Source organism: Octodon degus, unplaced genomic scaffold, assembly GCF_000260255.1.
Source record: "Octodon degus isolate 3935 unplaced genomic scaffold, OctDeg1.0 scaffold00040, whole genome shotgun sequence".
Taxonomy (NCBI): Eukaryota; Metazoa; Chordata; class Mammalia; order Rodentia; family Octodontidae; genus Octodon; species Octodon degus.
In genome coordinates, this window is record NW_004524616.1 from 2,576,077 (window position 1) to 2,595,512 (window position 19,436).

At 38.8% G+C, this 19,436-nt stretch overlaps 1 protein-coding gene across 3 annotated transcripts in view; it reads left to right on the plus strand.

Annotated features, from left to right (window-relative positions):
• Window positions 1-19,436, plus strand: part of Stk32a (serine/threonine kinase 32A) — a 121,854-nt gene that overhangs the window by 32,280 nt on the left and 70,138 nt on the right. For all 3 annotated transcript variants that reach the window (XM_023715372.1, XM_023715373.1, XM_004631258.2), the window contains 2 exons: window positions 3,450-3,505; window positions 4,677-4,828. In XM_023715372.1, the coding sequence (XP_023571140.1) occupies window positions 3,450-3,505; window positions 4,677-4,828 (208 nt within the window). The remainder of the gene's footprint in view (window positions 1-3,449; window positions 3,506-4,676; window positions 4,829-19,436) is intronic.

The following is a 19,436-nucleotide window of genomic DNA, read 5'->3' on the forward strand; positions in this document are numbered from 1 at the left end:
TTTCTTTCTTTCTTTCTTTCTTCTTTCTTTCTCTCTCTCTCTCTCTCTCTCTCTTTCTTTCTTCTTTCTCTTTCTTTTTCTTTCTTTCTTTCTTTCTTTCTTTCTTTCTTTCTTTCTTTCTTTGTGGTGCTGGGGACTGAACTTAGGACCACTTGCCAGGCAGGTACTTATGCACCTGACCTACCTCCCTGCCCAAAAGAACCTTGAGAAATTTTCTTGTCTTGTGTGGGTTTCCTGAATGGGAAAAGGCTTGTCTTTAAGTTGTAGTGTTTTTCTTAAAAAATTAAATCATGATTTCCTTGTCTCGTTTTTACCAACTATTATATTGTTCTCTATGCTATCTCAGTATGTTTCTCTTGTTGCTGAAAAGAGAAATATACACAGAAAAATCTCTTAAAGGACACACAGGAATTTATAATAGTGGTTGCTTAGGGGGAATGAAACTGAAAATTTGAAATGGAAAGGTGGCCCAGTTTTCATTGAATAATTGTACCTTCTAAAAATGACTTGTAACTTTTAGGTTTCAATGGGCCTCATATTCCATTTCTGGTTTCCATTGTCTCATACTGAAAGCCATATACAAGTTATATTTAATTAGCATCACCTTATTGGTGAGGCCTTGGGGTTTAGAAAGGCGAAGCGGCTTGCCTGGGGGTCACCCAGGTGCTGTCCAGTTCCATCGTCCCTAGAGATCTGCACATAAAAAGCAAGGTTTACTGCACTCAGTAGAGGCGTGTATGCTTATGGTGTAGCACTTGCTAAAGCTCAAGTCCATGTTTTAGGAAAGAATCAAATATTTTTAACCTCAAAAATAAAGTAATAAATAGGTATTTTTTTCTAGAGTGTATTTCTCCCAATTTCCAAGTGTCAGGGTATTAGTTCAAATTCTGAAAAGGCTTCCTCATTTTCCTTCAACACTGCTTAATACAAAGAATCCTGAGTGTGGCAGTTGGTCAGAGGAGCCGGAGCAAGGTGGTCAGCACCAGCACTGGGTCCCAGAAGCAGCAAGTGAACTAAACTCAAAAACTTGGAAAATCTTAGTTTGGTTCTTATAATTTCAAAAGACAAGAAGACAAAATCCCTTGTCACTTCTCATTTTACTGCTGGGTTAAGTAGCTTTGCCATAAGAATGATATTAAGATAACTTCAGAAATAAACGTAAGGGTTGGTTAAGAGCTGAGTCCAAATCAGATTTACTTGTAGATAACTCTTATATACCTGTAATACTGCTAGATTTCGCTGAAAAGATAATCTGTAATGGGACTTCATCTCTGTACCTTGCTCTCTCTGTCTGCCCCTCTCTCTCCTAACTATTGATTTTGTTCTGGGACATTTAGGAAGGGGCTATAAAGATTAAGAGCTTCTCTCAGTCACTTTATCTCTGACTACCTATCACTTGTGTTCTCCCTAGAGAACATGTATTATTACACGTGGAAATGACTATAGAGGTTGTGGAACTGGGCTAGGGATAGTCTTTTTTAGCAGGACACATATGCATTTAAGGACATTAAATAAAATGAATAACTCTAAAATTTTATACCTGTCATTTTTTTGAAAGCTGACATTTTGGAGGACATATTAATTTAGGCAGTTTTGATAGTTTACATTTACCAGGAACTTGATATAGATGCCTTTGTCATTTTTAGTAAAATTTAAAATGGTTTCAAAGGGCACGGTTCACGAAGTGCATTAATGTCACAATGAAACGTCATGCTTTCTAGATACTTGGTGTATGCTTAGAAATTCAAAATGCCATCCCAGAATTCTAGACTCTGTTGCCAGTGAAAAAATCACAGTAAGTTATTGATTTGTTCAAGATCAAATCTTGGACTTGCAATAAATCCCAATCAGTTTTTTTAAATGCTGCTATGTAAATAATACATGACTCAAATTCATACAGTGGGAGTACAGAAGCCACTGTATTGATTATTTTAATATTAATCTCTGGAGAAAATGTACAAAAGTATTTTGTAAATCTTACCACAACCTATGGTAAGAAATACACTAAGAATTGCATATCTATGGGCCCCGGGAGATAGCTCAGTAGAATAAGCACTTTCCTGGCAAGCACAAGGGCCTGAGTTCAATCCCTGGTTCCAGGAAAAAAAAAAAAAGAATTACATATCTCCATATGTATATAAAAGTAAAACAAATTTTCAGAGACAATGTGGATCTTGCCTTATTTAAGGAGAGCTCCAGAAACCCTCATCTTAAGTCCCATTGTTACTCTGAGTGAAAATCCAGGGTTATTTTTAAAATATCATCTCACATGATTGAGTGGGTTTGAGCTAGAAATAAAAATGATTTGGTAGATCAGAATAAAAAATGATTGGAAGTCATATAAAAACACTTGATCTCAGAAAACTAGGAAATACCTCAGAGGTCCTGTTCTTTCCTTAAGGGGGGATTAATCTAATCAGTCTTTTTAAACAGAGACAAAATAAGTCTCTTATTGAAATGAGTCGTTCCTCCTAGTGTTTCACGATATTTTTTTGAATAAACTCTTAATGTCCCACATGTTTTATTTAACCAATTAATCCTTATTTCAAAACCTGGAAACAAACAGTTTTTTCAAGGTCACCAGGGCATGGGACTAAGCAAGGATCGTCACTTCCCAGGGGCAGTCTGCCTCTGTGCCATGCATGGCTGGGCACTTCATGACCACTGTCCCGAGAGCACACAAACTATAAAGCACGCATCTGTGACTTGGTGATGCTCGGAGCTGGAGGCCAAGGTGGCCCCCACCAAGGCTGTCTCCTGTCTCGCGCAGCGTGGTCCCCATGCAAGGCTGCCTCATGTAGAGTGGCCCCACCAAGGCTGTCTCGTGAAGCATGGCCCCACCAAGGCCATCTCATGCAGTGTGGCAGTGTTATGAGTGTACCGGTCTCCTACATGAGAAAAACTGGAAATAGTCATCCACCAAGGTTGACTGTACAAACAATGGGAAAAACGATTAATTTAAAAGTGCTCATTTAAGTCAAGGCACATGCCTCTAGGCCTGGCGCTCTTTGTATGATTGCTGTGTTCAGAGACATTTTCCTGAACTTGTTGTGTACATCAAAATCACTGGTTCTGCATTCTAGAGCTCCGTGACCTCTATTCTTCTTAGCATTCAGCACGAGTTTTAATTTTTTACTTTATTTTTGTGATTATGCAATCTATGAAAGTCTCTTTTCTTTTGCACGTCCTCACTAGACTCCAGACTTAACACAGTTATTCTTTGTTTAATCTCAACATTATTGTATGACTGTGCCCTCAGCACTCGCACTCAGTAAATCTTTATTGAATGGATACACTAGCATTTAAGGATCATTCATCTAAGTTCATGTTCTCTTTTTTTTTCTTCCTCTCTTCCTCCTTTCTCCTATTGTTCAGAACTTTATATTGATTAGCTTCGAAAGAGGAATTGATAATCACTCCTAATGTTGTCCATTTTTATTGTCTTTCAGTCAATTTTGACCACTTTGAAATTTTGCGAGCCATCGGAAAAGGCAGTTTTGGGAAGGTGAGCATTGCGTTGATTAACTAGCTGCAGAACAAAGGGCCTGAGGTGGTTCAGGCTCGTGAGTTACTGGGACCACAAGGACTGATGATTTAGAGATGCTTTTGTAAAGAATTTTATATAACGGTCACCACAAATTGAGGCTACATGATAAGTATATACTGTTCTAAGGATTACTTTATTCAAGGCAAACCTATTTGCTTTCACTAAAGTTTGAGACTTCTCTCTACTCTAAAGGACTTGGGGATCTCAGAATCATTTTTGAACAGTACTACCTCTAAATCCAATGATTGTTATCTTTTCAATATAAAAATACTTTTCATGTGGGAAAGATACCTGATTTCAGTTTCCATTTCCCAAATCTTAATAGCGTTTTTTCAAAAGCTTACCATTAAAAACATACGTAGCCAGATTTTTGATAAAAAAAACTTCCAGAGTCAAACCCTAATTGTCAGTTTTTCAGTGGAGAGCATATTATGTAGCAAATTTGCATTTAATGTCATCAGGAATTGTATGGCCTTCTCATGGAGTGTCAAGAACATGGACATCAGGGGTGTGGAGACAGCTCGGTGGCATAAGCACCTGCCTGGCAAGTACAGGGACCCAAGTTCTAACCTCAGCACTGCATGCCATGCCAGCTGTGAAACCAGGGATGGTGTACACTCCTATAATCCCAGCACTAGGCAGGCTCAGACAGGAGGATCACTATGAGTCTGAACTCTGTAGCAAGACCCCTGTATTTAAAAGAAAGGAAAGAAAAAAAGAGAACATAGGCATCATTTCTGGTGCTCCCTGGTGCTTGGAGTCTACATCAGCACACCACCAGGGGTAAGAACAGAAACTGCAGTATTTTTCACCTTGACTGCTTAGGTTTTCTGCTGCAGTCATCTGACATAAGATTAAGAATGTTATTTAAGGACTCCTGATGTGAAGGCAGGATTTAATGCTCTCTTGCAACATTCTAGCTTCAAAACCAGGCAAACATATTTCAGAAACCAGAGATTCCAGAACTGGTGCCTGGTGCCTGGGGAAGCAAATGAAAATTTTACTCCAAAATCAGTGAATTTGAAAATAATGAAGCAACCACACCTTGCTAAAGAGTGAGGCCTAGTGTTCTCAGGGCTCTCGTTTGTCATTTCCCTAATCACTTGTTTACCTGGCGTTGCGCCATTAGGTCTGCATTGTACAGAAGAATGACACCAAGAAGATGTATGCCATGAAGTACATGAATAAACAGAAATGTGTGGAGCGCAACGAGGTGAGGAACGTCTTCAAGGAGCTGCAGATCATGCAGGGCCTGGAGCACCCTTTCCTGGTGAATCTGTGGTAAGTGATTTGGCTGGATCTCTGAAAGGAATCATTCTTATCTGTGTCCTCAAATGCCATAACAAATGTGCATCATGATGTCCAGGTCTACTGTTGCAAAATACTTTTTAGGGTCTTCCTCAAAAGCTTTGGTCTCACTGATTTGATTGGAGACCAGTAAAACAGGTTACCAATAAAAACCAATATACCTCACTTCATTCTTCACCATTCCCTTACTCAAATTTTTCAAAACATTGTACCTAAATAGGCTGAAAAGGAGTAGGACAGATGCCTTGTCACTCATTAATTTTTTTTTTCCTCATAAACTGTGGAGTAGGGATTTTAGGTGTAAAATATTGTCTCAATGGGTAATGTGAGGTTGATGTTTAGAATTTGACTGTCTTTTCCTTTTTTTTTTTTTTTTTTTTTTTTTTTTTTTTTTTTTTTTTTTTTTTGCGATGCCAGGGATTGAACTCAGGACTTTGCACTTGCCAGGCAAGTGCTTAGATGCTTAGGATTTGTACAAGGCAGTTTTTCCCTAAAATGATTGTCAATAAAGCTGATCTCTCTGAAGTATACTTAAGTAAGTACAGATTTACCTGGGACTTGACAAAGGATGTGTGCTCCTTTTCTCATCCAAAAGTTCTGAACAGAAGCGGAACTAATTTATGTCAGTAGCTAGACATCAACTTACTTGACCCATTCTCAAAGCCATTACTATAACTCCAGGCTTAGAAAATGACAAAGAAGCTTACATCTGTTACTTCCAGCTTTTTTCTTGTGTGTTGAGATCCTTATGTTTCTCCTTCATTAGGCTGGCCAAATAGCTCAGCAGATTAAAGTGTCTAGGCAGATGCAGGGGCCAGGAGTTTGATCCCCGGGCCTGTCATGCCAGTCCTGCCTCTGGGGCGCACTGAGATTGCAATTAACTCTGAGCATGGTGGCGCATACCTGTAATCCCAGCTCTTGGGAGGCTGTAAACAGGAGGATCACTACAAGTCCAATCCATATAGTGAGATTCTATAGACCCTTCCATGAAATACAAAAAAAAAAAAAAAAAAAAAAAGTTTCAGTCTCTCCTTCATTTTGGTCTGCATTGTAATGCATGCATTATGCTAAGAGCCAGTTCCTAAAGCTAATGCAGTACGCATGTTATTTAACTATGCATATTAAGCAGTTCTTCCTTACCAGGAAAGGCAAAAATAAGTCTTTATCCAGCGAATGCTAATGGAGAAATAATTGAGATCACTGTGTGTTTAGGGACATCTTTCTGGAGGAATCAGTGCATCAGACTCACCTCAATCCATCTTTAATTAATACAGCTCACTTATTATACAATACACTCAAAGCCTCTGCGCCACCGTTGAAAAGAAGATGGTTCTGTGCAACGTGGAAATAGATCTATTGTCGTTTATGTGCTATTCAGACACGGTGAGAGTCTAATTTTGGCTCAGCCCCAGTGTACTTAATCATCATGCTAGAGTAGCCTATTCAAAATCCTGCCATGTAAAAAGTTCAAATGGATACAGCTCTGTCTTTCTTAGCCATCATCACGTCATTTTTCTCCTCTCTACCTGCACCCTCGCAATGACAGTGTGCTGTCACGTCACAGCCTCCCTTTGTTGAAAGTCATATTTCTTTTTTTTTTTAATTCAATTTTAAAAGTTACTTCTTATCTTAAGGCCAAGAATTCTTCATGAGAATAGACATAGCACTTTGCTCCTTGGGTTTGTCTCTCATTGCAATGTGGCCAAAGTGGGTTTCGTTCTATTCTTGTGTTATTTGGAACCTTTAGCCTGTGTTTGAACCTTTAAGATGCAAAGTTTAGAAATTTATTCACAATTTTGGTGACATACCAGACAACATACTGTTTTTCTTATATGTTGGTACCGTCACACACACACACACACACACACACACACACACACACACTCATACACACACACACACTCATACACACACACATTCACACACATACATTCTTTCCTTGTTACACTCCTCATACTTAATCTCACAGTGAAACCCTGGGCACCCTGAGTTTTTCTTTCTTGTTCCATGAAGGTAGAGAATTCTGAACATGTCTGTCACCAGCGGGCCATTGTGGCTGTCCCAGAAAATTTGAAGGCTATTCCAAAGCATCTCAGGAAGATGTATGAAAAGGGTCTTCAGGTCATTCTCTGTCACAGCCTGTGCTATTTGTTTTCTTTTCTACCCTCATTTTGCAAATTAAGCATTCTCCAATATAGTTACACAATTTAGTTAATATTCATGCCTTGGACTTAACTTATATTTACCTGTACAACCCCCAAAATCTGTAACTCAGTTTTTAAGGAACACTATAATTTATAGCACAACAGCCATATGATTTTGCCACCTGCCTCTTTGTGTGCTCTATTTTATAAGTGTGTTTGACAGTCCTCTCCAGATAGCTTTGGATGATCTTTCCATCCATGCTGAAAGTGCCCCCAGCCTCGGGGCCCTTGGGATGTGCTTAGGAAACTCCAGCTCCAGGCTGGGGATGGGGGACATAAATTCTGTTTTAAGTAGAGTGTATGCGTTTGTGTATGTGTGTGCGCGCGCGCATGCATGCATGTAAATATGTGACATTTGAAAACTACTTATTTTACTCAGCTTGAAAATAAGAAAACATCTCATAGGAAAATGAAAATTCTTCCATAATCATATAGCTCTGAAGCAATAATTCCTGACATATTGGTGTGTGCTTCAATGTCTGCATATGGTTTCCTGATTTTAATCATGCCTGAGTCCTATCCATTTCTTCCTTTGTGTGTATATCTACTGAGTATAAAAAATAAGTTGCTATTTAGGGTTGCCCTTTAAAATATAGGATGCACAGTTATATTTGGATTTTAGATAAAAATAACTAAATATCATATAACACGAGATTTACTGAAGGTTATTCATAGTTTCTCTGAATTTCAAATTCAGCTGGGTCCCTGGTACTATTATTTGTTAAAGCTGGTCATTCTAGGGCTGGCCAGATAGCTCAGCAGACTTAAGTGCCTGCTTAGACAGGTGCAATGACTGGGGTGTGATCACCGGAGTGCTGTGCTGGCCCTGCCCCTGGGGCACACTGAGATGGCGATCGAGACTGAGCGTGGTGGCTGAAAACAGGAGGATCGCTCTGAGTCCCATCGGTGTAGTGAGAGCCTGGAGACCCTGTACTAAGTACAAATAAATAAATAAAACTAGCCCAGAGGTGTAGTGCATGGAAATAGTAGTGAGCAGGAGCAGGCAGAGACCCGCGTCAGCCTGTGTTACTATTGACTGGGAGAGAGAGTAACCTTAGTTAAACCGCACAAGAGTATGAAAGCCATGAATATACACAAAAGGAAGACACGTGGAGCGCCCTGTGTGGGGGGGCTCACGTGTATCCAGGGAAGAAGCTTGTCAGTATGGAGCATGCCTGTAAAGAAGGGAAGAGCCTGCACAAGTAACATCCAGCCATTCGAGCTTCCGCAGACCTGGCCCAGCTCGGGAACACAGTGTTCAGATATAGTCCACGTTATCAAGTGGAGGCTGCCAGACAGGGCTGGCATCTGGGAAGAATAAATAAAATCTTCCTTCCAGTCCCTCCCTGAGGGCTGTTAACAAAGCCCAGGCAACCCCCAGCCTGAGAACAAGTCTGGTCCCAGTGATGCCCAGCCCAGCCCAGCCCAGGCCCCAGGTGGCTTTTGTTAATTGAGATTAAGCCGCAGCTGTGCAGAACTCCTCTGGGCCTCTCTCTGTGTACCTGTGTCCCTGGCCCAGTGAGCAGAAGGGCTCCATGCATGACTTCATCAAATTAGAAGACAAGATCAGCCGTCTGAAGTGGGAGTATTCAAAGCCTCTCAGGTGGCTGAGCACAGCTCTGGAAATGAGTTCCCGGAAAGCTGACTTGCACGCTGGGTCTCAGTGCCCACTTTACTTCATGGAATCACAGCCTGCAGTAACTCAGGCAGGTTGTAGAGCCACAGTATCAATAATTATAACTTCCAGGAATAGCATCCTGGTACTGTGGGCTTTAAACATATTATACCCTTGATTTGTCCTAAGAAGCTTGTTGGTCCCATTCTAAAGCCAGAGAAACTGAGGCTCACTCAAGGAGGCTCAGGGCTGTCCGCAGTTTCATAGAGAGCAACTGAGAGAGCCAGGACTCAATCTCGGGAATTCAGACTTCAGAGCCAGTGTCCTCCCCCGCTTCTGCACGAGGCTGTCTCCTAGTAGTTTGCTTGGATTCTTGGTATTTACAATCATGCTGCTTATGAATGACAGTTTTACTTTTTCCTTTACAGGACTCTTACCTTTTATTTTCATGCCTGTTGCATCTGTAGTAAGAACAATGTCCAGTGAAAGCAGGGACAGTGACATCTTTGTTGGTGAGAAGGCTTTCAGTATTCCAAGATTTCATGAGGTTCTGAGGATTCTTGGTACACATCCTTTGTTACAATAAGGATGTTTGCCTTCAGTCTAGTTTTTCACATGAATGCGCACTATAGTTTATTAAATACCTTTGCTTTTATCTATTGAGATGAGTTCTATTGTGTGGTGAAGGACACTGATTTGGAAATAATGAAGCAACCTGGATTTGGAGAAATAAATTGAATTTTACTATGTTCTGCTTTCCTTTTGTATGTCACACTGGTTGCTATAATATATATTTTTAAAGATTTATTTTACTTAATATATTTAATTTCTATCATTATTTATCCAGTCGATTATTTATATAATATGAATATATATTTATGTATTTAAAAAATGTGTATAAACACATTTGAAGGACAAAGAGGATGAGCTGGTTAGTGGAAGGAAATGGTAAGGTAGTAGAGAAAGTGGCGGGTGCCAAGTGGGGTCCTACAGAGGCGAGGCGGGGGAGCTGAGTGTCCAGGAGGAAGAGCCGGCCTCGTTTCCTCTTTTCATCCCCTTTATTGCCCCCTCTGCCTCATCTTTCCTTCTCTTGATCCATTTCCATTTTAGGAATTTTATCTCCCCACTTCCTAGTCTCTATGTTTCTGCTCTTCTTTTATACTTTGGGTTTTTCAGATAAGTGAAGCTGTATGATAGTTAACTCATGTGTCTGGATTATTTCACTTAAAATCACGGACTCAAGATGCATCCATTTTTCCATCAATGACTCGAGGTTGTCTTCCTTTATGGCAGAGTACTACTCCATTGTGAGTTTTGTACATGTGCCAGTTCTACACAAAGAATGTGAATGTTATGTATTGCAAACATGTACAGGAATAATAAGAGAATTAAAAAACAGAGGGGAGGGCCAGCAAGATAGCTCAGAGGACTAAGTGCAGGGACTGGGGTTTGATCCTTGGCACTACATGCTGTGCTGGCCTAGCCCCCAGGCACACTGAGCTGGCCACTTAAACTGGGCATGGTGGTGAATGCCTATAATCCCAGAACTGGGGAGGCTAAAACAGGAGGATCACCATGAATTCAGGTTGTGTAGTGAGATGTAGTGTCAAGTACATTAAAAAAGGGAAAAAAAGTAAAAAAAAATGGAGGGGTGAGGGAGGGAAGGAAAAGGTGATGATAAAATAAATGTATAAAGATATATTATGTACACATACCAATTCCCCACAAGGAATGTAAACATTTTTGGGGAGCAGCTGAAGCTGGAGATTGATCACACATGTGGGGCTAAAACAAGGCCAGCCCTACGAGCACAGAACACCTAAGGTGAGTGTCTTGCTTACTTTTCACTTGTTACTGGGACGTAATACCAACATCCAAAATGAAGGAAGGATTATTTAGCTCACAGTTAGTGGAGGTTTCAGTCCACACTCTGCTCGCTCCAAGACAAACAGCAGCAGTTCATGGCAGCAATGAAGAGCAGAGGAGGAGCAGCAGCTGCTGCATCCATCAAGATTCTTTCTCTTTCTTCTACACTGATTTCGAAGACTGGTACTCCACCACAAAGAGAAGGTCAGAACTCCTCCCAGGAGGTGGGGTGCAGAAGCCTTCCTCAACTCCTCCATATAGGCTTTTAGTGCTGAGTCACTCTGGGGCAGGTCCTCCCCGCTCTAGGGAAGGGCTCCCTACACCTGAAGGTGTGGAAGAGAAAAGCAGATCAAGCCAAGATTCTTGCATCTCAAGTTGATAGAGTGTATCAACCACCACAGTGAGCCATGGGAACAAGCTGTTCCAGCTCCAAGAACTTGAAGCACTCCAAGGTGAGCCAAGCCAACAAGTTGCCAGGCAGAGGGGCTTCAACTGACAATAACCTGAGTGTGTAAATAAACAGACTGCAGTCATTGGGTGGTTCTTTTTTTTTCACCAAGAAAGGAAGCTCCACCTGACCTCAGCTTTCTGTATCTTGGCTCTCGTTTTATTTCAACCTCCACTGTCCCCCTCTTAAGAGCTGTGTCATTATGTGGTAAACATTATGTGGTACAAACATGTACTAGTAAAAACATTAAAATCAAAAAGTTAAAAAGAGAGGAAAGATTGGCCTTAGGGTTGCCTGTGGGAACCCTGCCTATGTGAGGACTAGGAACCATTGTTCTGGGAAGTTTCCATAAATGATGGACTGCAGAAGTATGGCAAACTCTTCAAGCCACAAAGGATAAATTTGGGACATAAGGGCCCTTAGCTCTTCCTGCAAACGGAGGACATGGCTGCCTGGCCACACATTGCCAGTACAACAGGGACATGTGACCAGATAACTGCTCCCTTCCCAATGGGATGCCAGTTTGGTTTCCTCTGTCTTTTGTCATGTAACATAATAGTTCAACTTGTAGCTATCACAAGGTTAGTAGCCCCAGCAACAGAGATGAAGGTAGTGAATGGAACACCAAGGAATGCACCACCCCTCCTTCCTTGGTCCCATTGGTGTGAAAGAGCAACTCAGAATTTAAGAAATCTTGGGCCATGGCAGGGCAATCAGCACTCCCCCTCCCTGCATACGGTGCTGTGAAAGGAGAGACGTGCCACAGAGTAGGACAGAAGGGGCTATCTGAGGGGAAGGCTGGGAGGGGCCCACTGTACCTAGAACTGGGAGCAGCCTGAAAGTGCCACAACCATTGGGAGAGCAACGCAGATCCACACTGGGTAAGGAGATGTGGGCAGAGAACACATCTCTCAGCACAATAACTGCAAGGTGGTACAAAGAAAAACAACACAAGATTGATTGGAAAAAGCAGGAGACAGCACAAACAACATAAAACCCCTGTTGACAGAAGTAATGTCAGAAAATTTCGCGAACATGGAAAAAAAATTGAATTACAGAAAAGCAAGGCATATAGATCTCTAATTAGCCATGTTCAAAATAAATCTGTATGAAGGCCTAGCGTAATAAAATTCCATAAATTCATCTCAAGAGCAAAATAGTCAAAGCTGTTAGAGAAAAAAATCAAATCACCTAGAAAGTAATGCCATCAGAATCAGCAAATAATTCAATATTAACCCTTAAGTCAAGGAGACATTGGAGTTAGGAAAAAAAAAATCTTAGGAAAAAGACACCCTCCAATCCAGATTGATGTACTGTGCAAAACTTTTCAAGCCAGTGGAGAAATAAGGTACTTCCATGATAAAGGACAGCTGAAGAAATTCATGACTACCAAACCAGCTCTCCAAAATGCTGAAGGATATTTAAGAAAGAGATAACAAAGACTAAAATTCCAAAAAAGATTAATGAAAACATCCATCAGACAAGGCATGCAGTTAAACAGGGGGAAAGATAGAAGAGCAACAACAGGAAAATAATATGACAAAGATAAGATAATACATATCAGTTATGCTATCAATGTAAATGGTCTCAATTCACCAATTTAACAACAACAACAAAAACCCAGACTGGCAGAATGGATGAAGAAAAATAACCCAACAATATACTGCATCCAAGAAACATACTCATCTAAAAAAGAAATTCATAGACTGAAAGTCAAAGGCTGGAAAACAAAATTTCTGTGAGAGGAACTTGGAAAAAACCAGGGGTAGCTATTCTATTTGCAGACAAATTAAACTTCAAGCCAAGACTGATCAAAAGAGACAAAGGTGTTGTGAATGAAAAGTCCAAGAGGAAGACAACAATCACAAATGTATATGCGTCAAATATCAGTGCACCCAACTATATCAGACAGATGTTAACAGACATGAAAAATTACACACTAACACAAGTGTAACAGGGAACCTCAATAATCTACTGTCACAAATGGATAGATCAAATATACAAAAAATTAACAAAGAAATAGCAGAACTGAACCAAACCATATAGAGTGATTTCTACAGTGTTCCACTCCACAACATCAGAATATGGGTTTCTTCAACTGTGTATGGGACATCCTTCAAAACACACCACATATAAGCTTATAAAATATGCTAAAATAAATGCAAAGGAAATGAAATTATCCTATGCATATTATCAGACCATGATGCAATGAAGTTGGGAATCAATGGCAAAAGAAACCACAAAAACTGTATAAACAAATGTGAATTAAATAACACCCTCCTGAACAACAAATGGGTCACAGATTAAATTAAAGAATAAATTAGATAGTTTATACAACTAAACAGTAATGCCAGCACAGCATACTAAAGCTAATAGGATGTAATGGAAACAGCCTGACCAAGGAATATATAGTGGTAAACTCTCACATCAGGAAAGCAGAGTGAACACAACTAACATTCCTAATGTTTAATTTTCAAACTTCTAGAAAAAGAACCAGTCCAACCCAAAAGCTCATATAAGGGAGCAAATAGAAATTGATGCAATTGAGACTAAGAAAACAATACAAAGAAACAACAAATAGAAGAGTTGGTTCTTTGAAAGATTAAATCAATAAACCCTTAGTCAGCTTTATCAAAAACAGGAAAAAAGAGTCTCAAATCTATCCAATTAGGAAGGAATAAGATACAATCACAACAGAGCCTACAGAAATCCAGAAGATCATTGATACATACTGTGAGAAATTTTATTGTAATAATACAGAAAACGCAGAGAAAATGGACAAATTCCTACGTATGTAAGACTTGCCAAAGTTGAATCAAGATGATATAAAAATTGTAAATAACACAGTATCAGTCAATGAAATTGAAGATGTAATTAAAAAGCCCATGTCCTGATGGATTCATGCCAAATTCTGCAACAAATTTAGAGAAGATCCAATGCCACTGCTTCTCAAACTCTTTAATGTAATTGAAAAGGAAGTAGTACTCTCAAACTTATTCCTGAATGCTGTTATTAGCCTGATACCAAAACCAGAAAGTGATCCAAATTTAACAAAAAGAACTATAGGCTAATATCCCTGATGAATGTATGGGCAAAAATTCCAAGTAAGATACTGGCAAACACAATGCAGAAAATCATGATGATTGTACAGTATGACCAAGTAGGATTCATGGCAGGGATTCAGGAATAGTTCCACATAAGCAAATCAATAAATGTAATACACCATATTAACAGATCCCAGGACAAAAATCACATGATCATGTCAGTTGGCATAGAAAAATAAAGCATTTGACAAAGTCCAATGCTTATTGATGATAATAGACATACAGAAAATTGGAATAGTTTTTATCTCAGTCTGATAATATCCATCTATGACAAATACTCAACATCCTAAGTGGTCTAAAATTGAAAGCTTTCACTCTAAAATCAGAAACTAGGCAAGAACTCCACTGTCACCACTCATATTTAATATTTGTCCAGAAACATTACCCATAGAAATTAGACAAGAGAAAGAAATAAATACGGCAAAGTTTAGAAAATAAGTTAAGTTGCACTTAACTGAAGATGACATGATACTCTGCATAGAAGACTTTAAAAACTCACCAAAAGACTTTAGATTTATTTATTTATTTTTTTGCGGTATCAGGGATTGAACTCAGGGCCTTGTTCTTGTAAGGCAAATGCTTATTCTACTGAGGTATCTCCCTGGCCCACTTCTAGAATAACCAAATTTAGTTGTATAGCTGAATGCAAAATCAACATTTAAAAATCAGTGGTATTCTTGTACACACATCACCCTCATTGAGTGAGAATTTAGGAAAGTAACACCTTTCACAATAGCATCAAGGAAAGGGAAATACTTAGGAATTAATCTGACAGAGAAAGTAAAGAATTGAAAATTATAGTACTCTGGAAAAGGAGATTGAAGAGGACCTCAAAAATGGAAAGAAATCCCTTCTCTGGTGTAGGAAGAACATAGTGAAAATGATCATATTCCTGAAGTCATTATACATATTTAATGAAATTTTGATCAAAATACCAATAGCATGCCTCATAAAATTAGGAAAAACAACACTAAAATTTATTTGAAATCAGAATCAAAGATGTTTTGATACATCTTTGAAATAAAATCATTACTTTAATTTTATTATACTCCAGTCTGAGAAAAAAAATATTTTTCTATGTGCCTGCTTCGCCAATAGAGTTTCAACTTCTGGGTATCAGTAATAGAGACAAATATAAAGCCCCTGAGATAAGAGTGAGGCAGGCATTTCTCAACATGCTATTGGCTTTGTTTAGCTATAGGCAGCTACGCAGGCCAAGGGAAGATAGCAGCATTAAACACAGGGGCATGAAGGGCTAAGCAAGCATCTGTGTTTGGTGGTGATGCTGGGAAATTTTTGCCAGCCCTGGAATTCCAAGAGGTGTGCATCTTGGTCAGTAAGAAAATAAACTGTGTTTTTGGCTGGAGAAGTAAAAGTCTAGACAATACTCTGTGCCCGATGGGCCTTCTCTCTGTACTGTAGAGAAAGGCCAGTCCACCAACATGACTCAGTGTACTCCATAGCCCCTCTGACCCAGCCAGGGTCACCCTGTATCACAAGTGGCCATTTCCAGTCCCTTTGAGGCCTCAAGCTCACCAGTGTAGATTGGCCTCTCTGTGGTTGGTCTATGAATGTCATGGCATGCAAAAATTACTGACTTGTAGCAAGTTATTTTTTTTGTTGTTGTTGTTGAATCTCTGATAAGTCCCATGGATAAGAGACTGATTTAATTACTCCTCATTATCACCAGAGCATGCACCTTGGCTTTTCCATTTAAATAGAGAGCAAGATGATGTTGTTCCCTTTTGCCTGTTTACTGGCTATCTTGTTCTCCGAGGTAACCATCTCAAGAGATTCTGTAGAAAATAAGAGTAGCCCGAACCTCCCCCTTGAGAGGCTTCAGAAATAGCATCTTGCAGCTAATACACATGAGCTGACAGATTATAAGTACTTGTTCAACGTTTTGCCCAGAGAAAGGTCAGAGCTTCACAACAATCAACTATGACACCAGAACATCAGGAAAATAATCTGCAGCCTATTATGTGATTTTTGGAAAGTAATCACACTATCTTTTCCATTGTGTAAATTGCAAGTTTTTGTACATTTTATGTGAGGCAATAGTTTGTGGATCGAAGCATGCAATGATGTATATTAGCTTCTGTGAGGTTTTCATGATCCCTGTAGCCAAATTTAGGTCTTGCAGTTAGTCACTGTCACTACAGTACCCTGTACTTTTATTTAACTACATATCCAGCTGTGCAGACATGCATTTGTCTTCTATAGATGACTGACTACATGTCCTTTGGTTTGCTGCCTTATGCTCAGCACTTTGCACAAGGACACAGTTATGCAATAAATACTTGTAAGATTGTTATTGAATAAACAAATACTCATTTAGGTGCCAAGCTGTGGGACAGGGGCTCCTCATGGAAATGGAGGTGAACAGACCAAATTCTCAGATGTTTTACTCAGATGAGGAATTGAGGTGACGAAACAGTGGTGATAAAATTTGAGCCTTTTCCCACAGAATACTGCATAGATAGATGTCTGGGTCACATGGAGATATGGCGGGGAAAACAGAGGGGGATGTCATTGACATTTGGGAAGAGGCCAGAAAAGACTAAATTAAGAGGAAATAACTCAGGTCAACTCAGAGTTAATGAAGATTGATTTTTGATAAAATGGAAATTATAAGTATCTTTTCATATGTATATATATATATATATTTAATCCATTCATTCTACTGTCTAAAGGAAAATATCTAAACTCTAAACTATAAATTACCCATGTTTATGGGCTTTAGTTGTACAGCTGTTTAATCTGGATAAACATACAAAGTACACAAAAGTGGATGAGGTCATTTTTATTTGCTCTGCTAAAGGCATTTAAGGTGCATTTTTTCCTTAGAGAACTTTGTAAAGCACTAAGGAGATCGAAAAATAAGTGCTTTATATGTTTCCAAATTTCTTGATCTATTAGAGTTATTCTGAAGTTAAAAGCTCCTGCAAATTGGACAGTATATTCTAGCGAGAGTGTGGCAAAACAGGCACTGTTGTATAGAAGTTCAGAACGATAGTACATGTCCTCAGGAGGTAATATTTTGCACCATCTAGGAGAAAGTGCACATGCCTTTGCCCTCTGGTTTAGAGAATTTGTATCCTGGCAGACACAGTTCTGGAAATGTGCAGAACAACTGGATTGGTAAGGTTATCAAAAGATACGTGCATGAGGTTTTCATCCTTGCACCATCTGGATCTGTAATAGGAAAAGTCTAGAAACAGCCTGAAATACGCACAGTAGGGGATGGTTTGAGTAAACACGTGGCATACATAGACTGCAGCACATGAATGAGAAAGGCAATGAGAAATTTCTCCCTATGCTATGATCTGTTCTCCAAAATGCATCGCTAAGTGAGAAAAGTAATATGACTCAAATATATCTGTAGAATGTACACAATCCTATCAAAATCCCAGCTGGCTTCTTTGCAAAAATTAGTAAACTGATTTGATAATTCACATAGAAATTCAAGAGATCCAATAATTTAAAATTGAAGGACTAGCTGAGACAGTGTTAAGAAGGAAAACTGAAGTTGGAGGGCTCAGACTTAATTCCGAAGCTACGGAAATCAAGACAAATGATATTGGCATAAAAATAGACATATAGCATTGAGAATTGAGAACCTACTACACGTGTGTGGTCAACTAACTTTTAACCCGTAGGCCACCAAAATTTGGGGAGGAGAATATAGTCTGTTTAACAAATATGGCCTGACAGCTGGATATACAAAGGCAAAAGAATAAAGCCATCCCTCCACCTTATACCTATACAAAAAGTAACTTTAAATAGGTAGTGCATTAAAATGTACGAGCTAAGTATATAAAGATCTTAGAAGAAAATGTAGAAATAGTTCCTCAAGGCCTTGCATTAGGAAATTGTTTCTTAGATATGACATAAAAAGATAAATTGAACACTACCTTAATTAAAATCTTCCATGCTTCAAAATCATTACAAAGAAATGACACCCCAGAGAATGAGAAAATATATGGAAATTCATATATTTGATAAGGAACTTGCATCTAGTTTATGCAAAAGATACCTAATATTCAATATCGGAAATAATTTTACTTTAAAGTTCATTAGAAATCTGAATAAATATTTTCCCCAAAATTGTAAATCAATGTTCCATAAAAGCATGAAAAGATTCTCAAAATTACTGAACATTAGGGAAATACAAATCAAAACCACAGTGAGATACTGCACCACACAAATTAGAATAGCTACTATTTTAAAAGTGGTAAATAGTGTTGAAAGAATATGGGGGATTCGGGAATTTTGTCTCTTGCTAACAGGAATGTAAGTGGTACAGCCACTGCAGAAAACAGTGTGGCAATTTCTCAAAAATTTAAGCATAGAGTAACCATGCAATCCATTTCCACTTTTATTTATTTATTTATTTTTATTTTTTTCCATAATTTTATTGAGAAACAAATAGCAATGAGATAGTTTCAAATCATATTGATAGGACAGTTCCAATAATTAACACATTGCATACTGCCTTCCTAGTGGTTATTTGTTGTACAAGATGCAGACATGATATCCTATTTACAAACACAATTAGAACAAATCCTTCTATTCCTTGAATTAAGAGAATGTAGCTATATATCTATCCTAACCACTTTGAATACACAGATACAAAATGGTCATTCATCTATATCCCTTTTTTTTTACTTAGTTCCATCATTTAAATATTATAGGTGTGTGAACTCAGCAAAATATTCCGAAAGAGTCCAGTAGTCCATAATAGTATTGGGTCTTCTGCTTGACTGGCAATGTCAGAAGTTGTTCACCTGAGTCCCCTACAGCTTAACATAACACCATGGCTTTACTTCTTATACTTCATTTTTATACTTTTCTGCTGGATGGTTAAGACCAAGATAAAGCAAGACCTATGTAACAAGAGTTGTAGCTTTTGAATCTGATAAGGTCAGTCAAATCTCCTCAGGAAAAGGAGTATTGCGGGACTGTCCTGCAACAATGTTGCATATGGTTAGATCTCTGGACTTATATGTAAACATATATAATTCTTGATTCCTATTTTTTAAATATATTTTAATTTTTTAAATTTTTTTGTCATATTCTGTAGAGACTTAAAGTTTAACATATCAATAATTGATGAAAAATACCTGTTCCATGTTATGCCTAAAATGTTTGATATTCAGACAAATAGTGAGATTAAGCTCAACAGCCTAGATTATATGATAATAAACAATAAGCTTCTCTTCTGGAGGGTTAAAAACCTAAGTTTGCAGACCAAAAATTAGAGAAAAAGGAGGGCCGCAAGGAAAGCCAACATTTTGGCCCTAGCTTTCCAAGGTCAATTAAGACTCAGGACATATGAGAACTT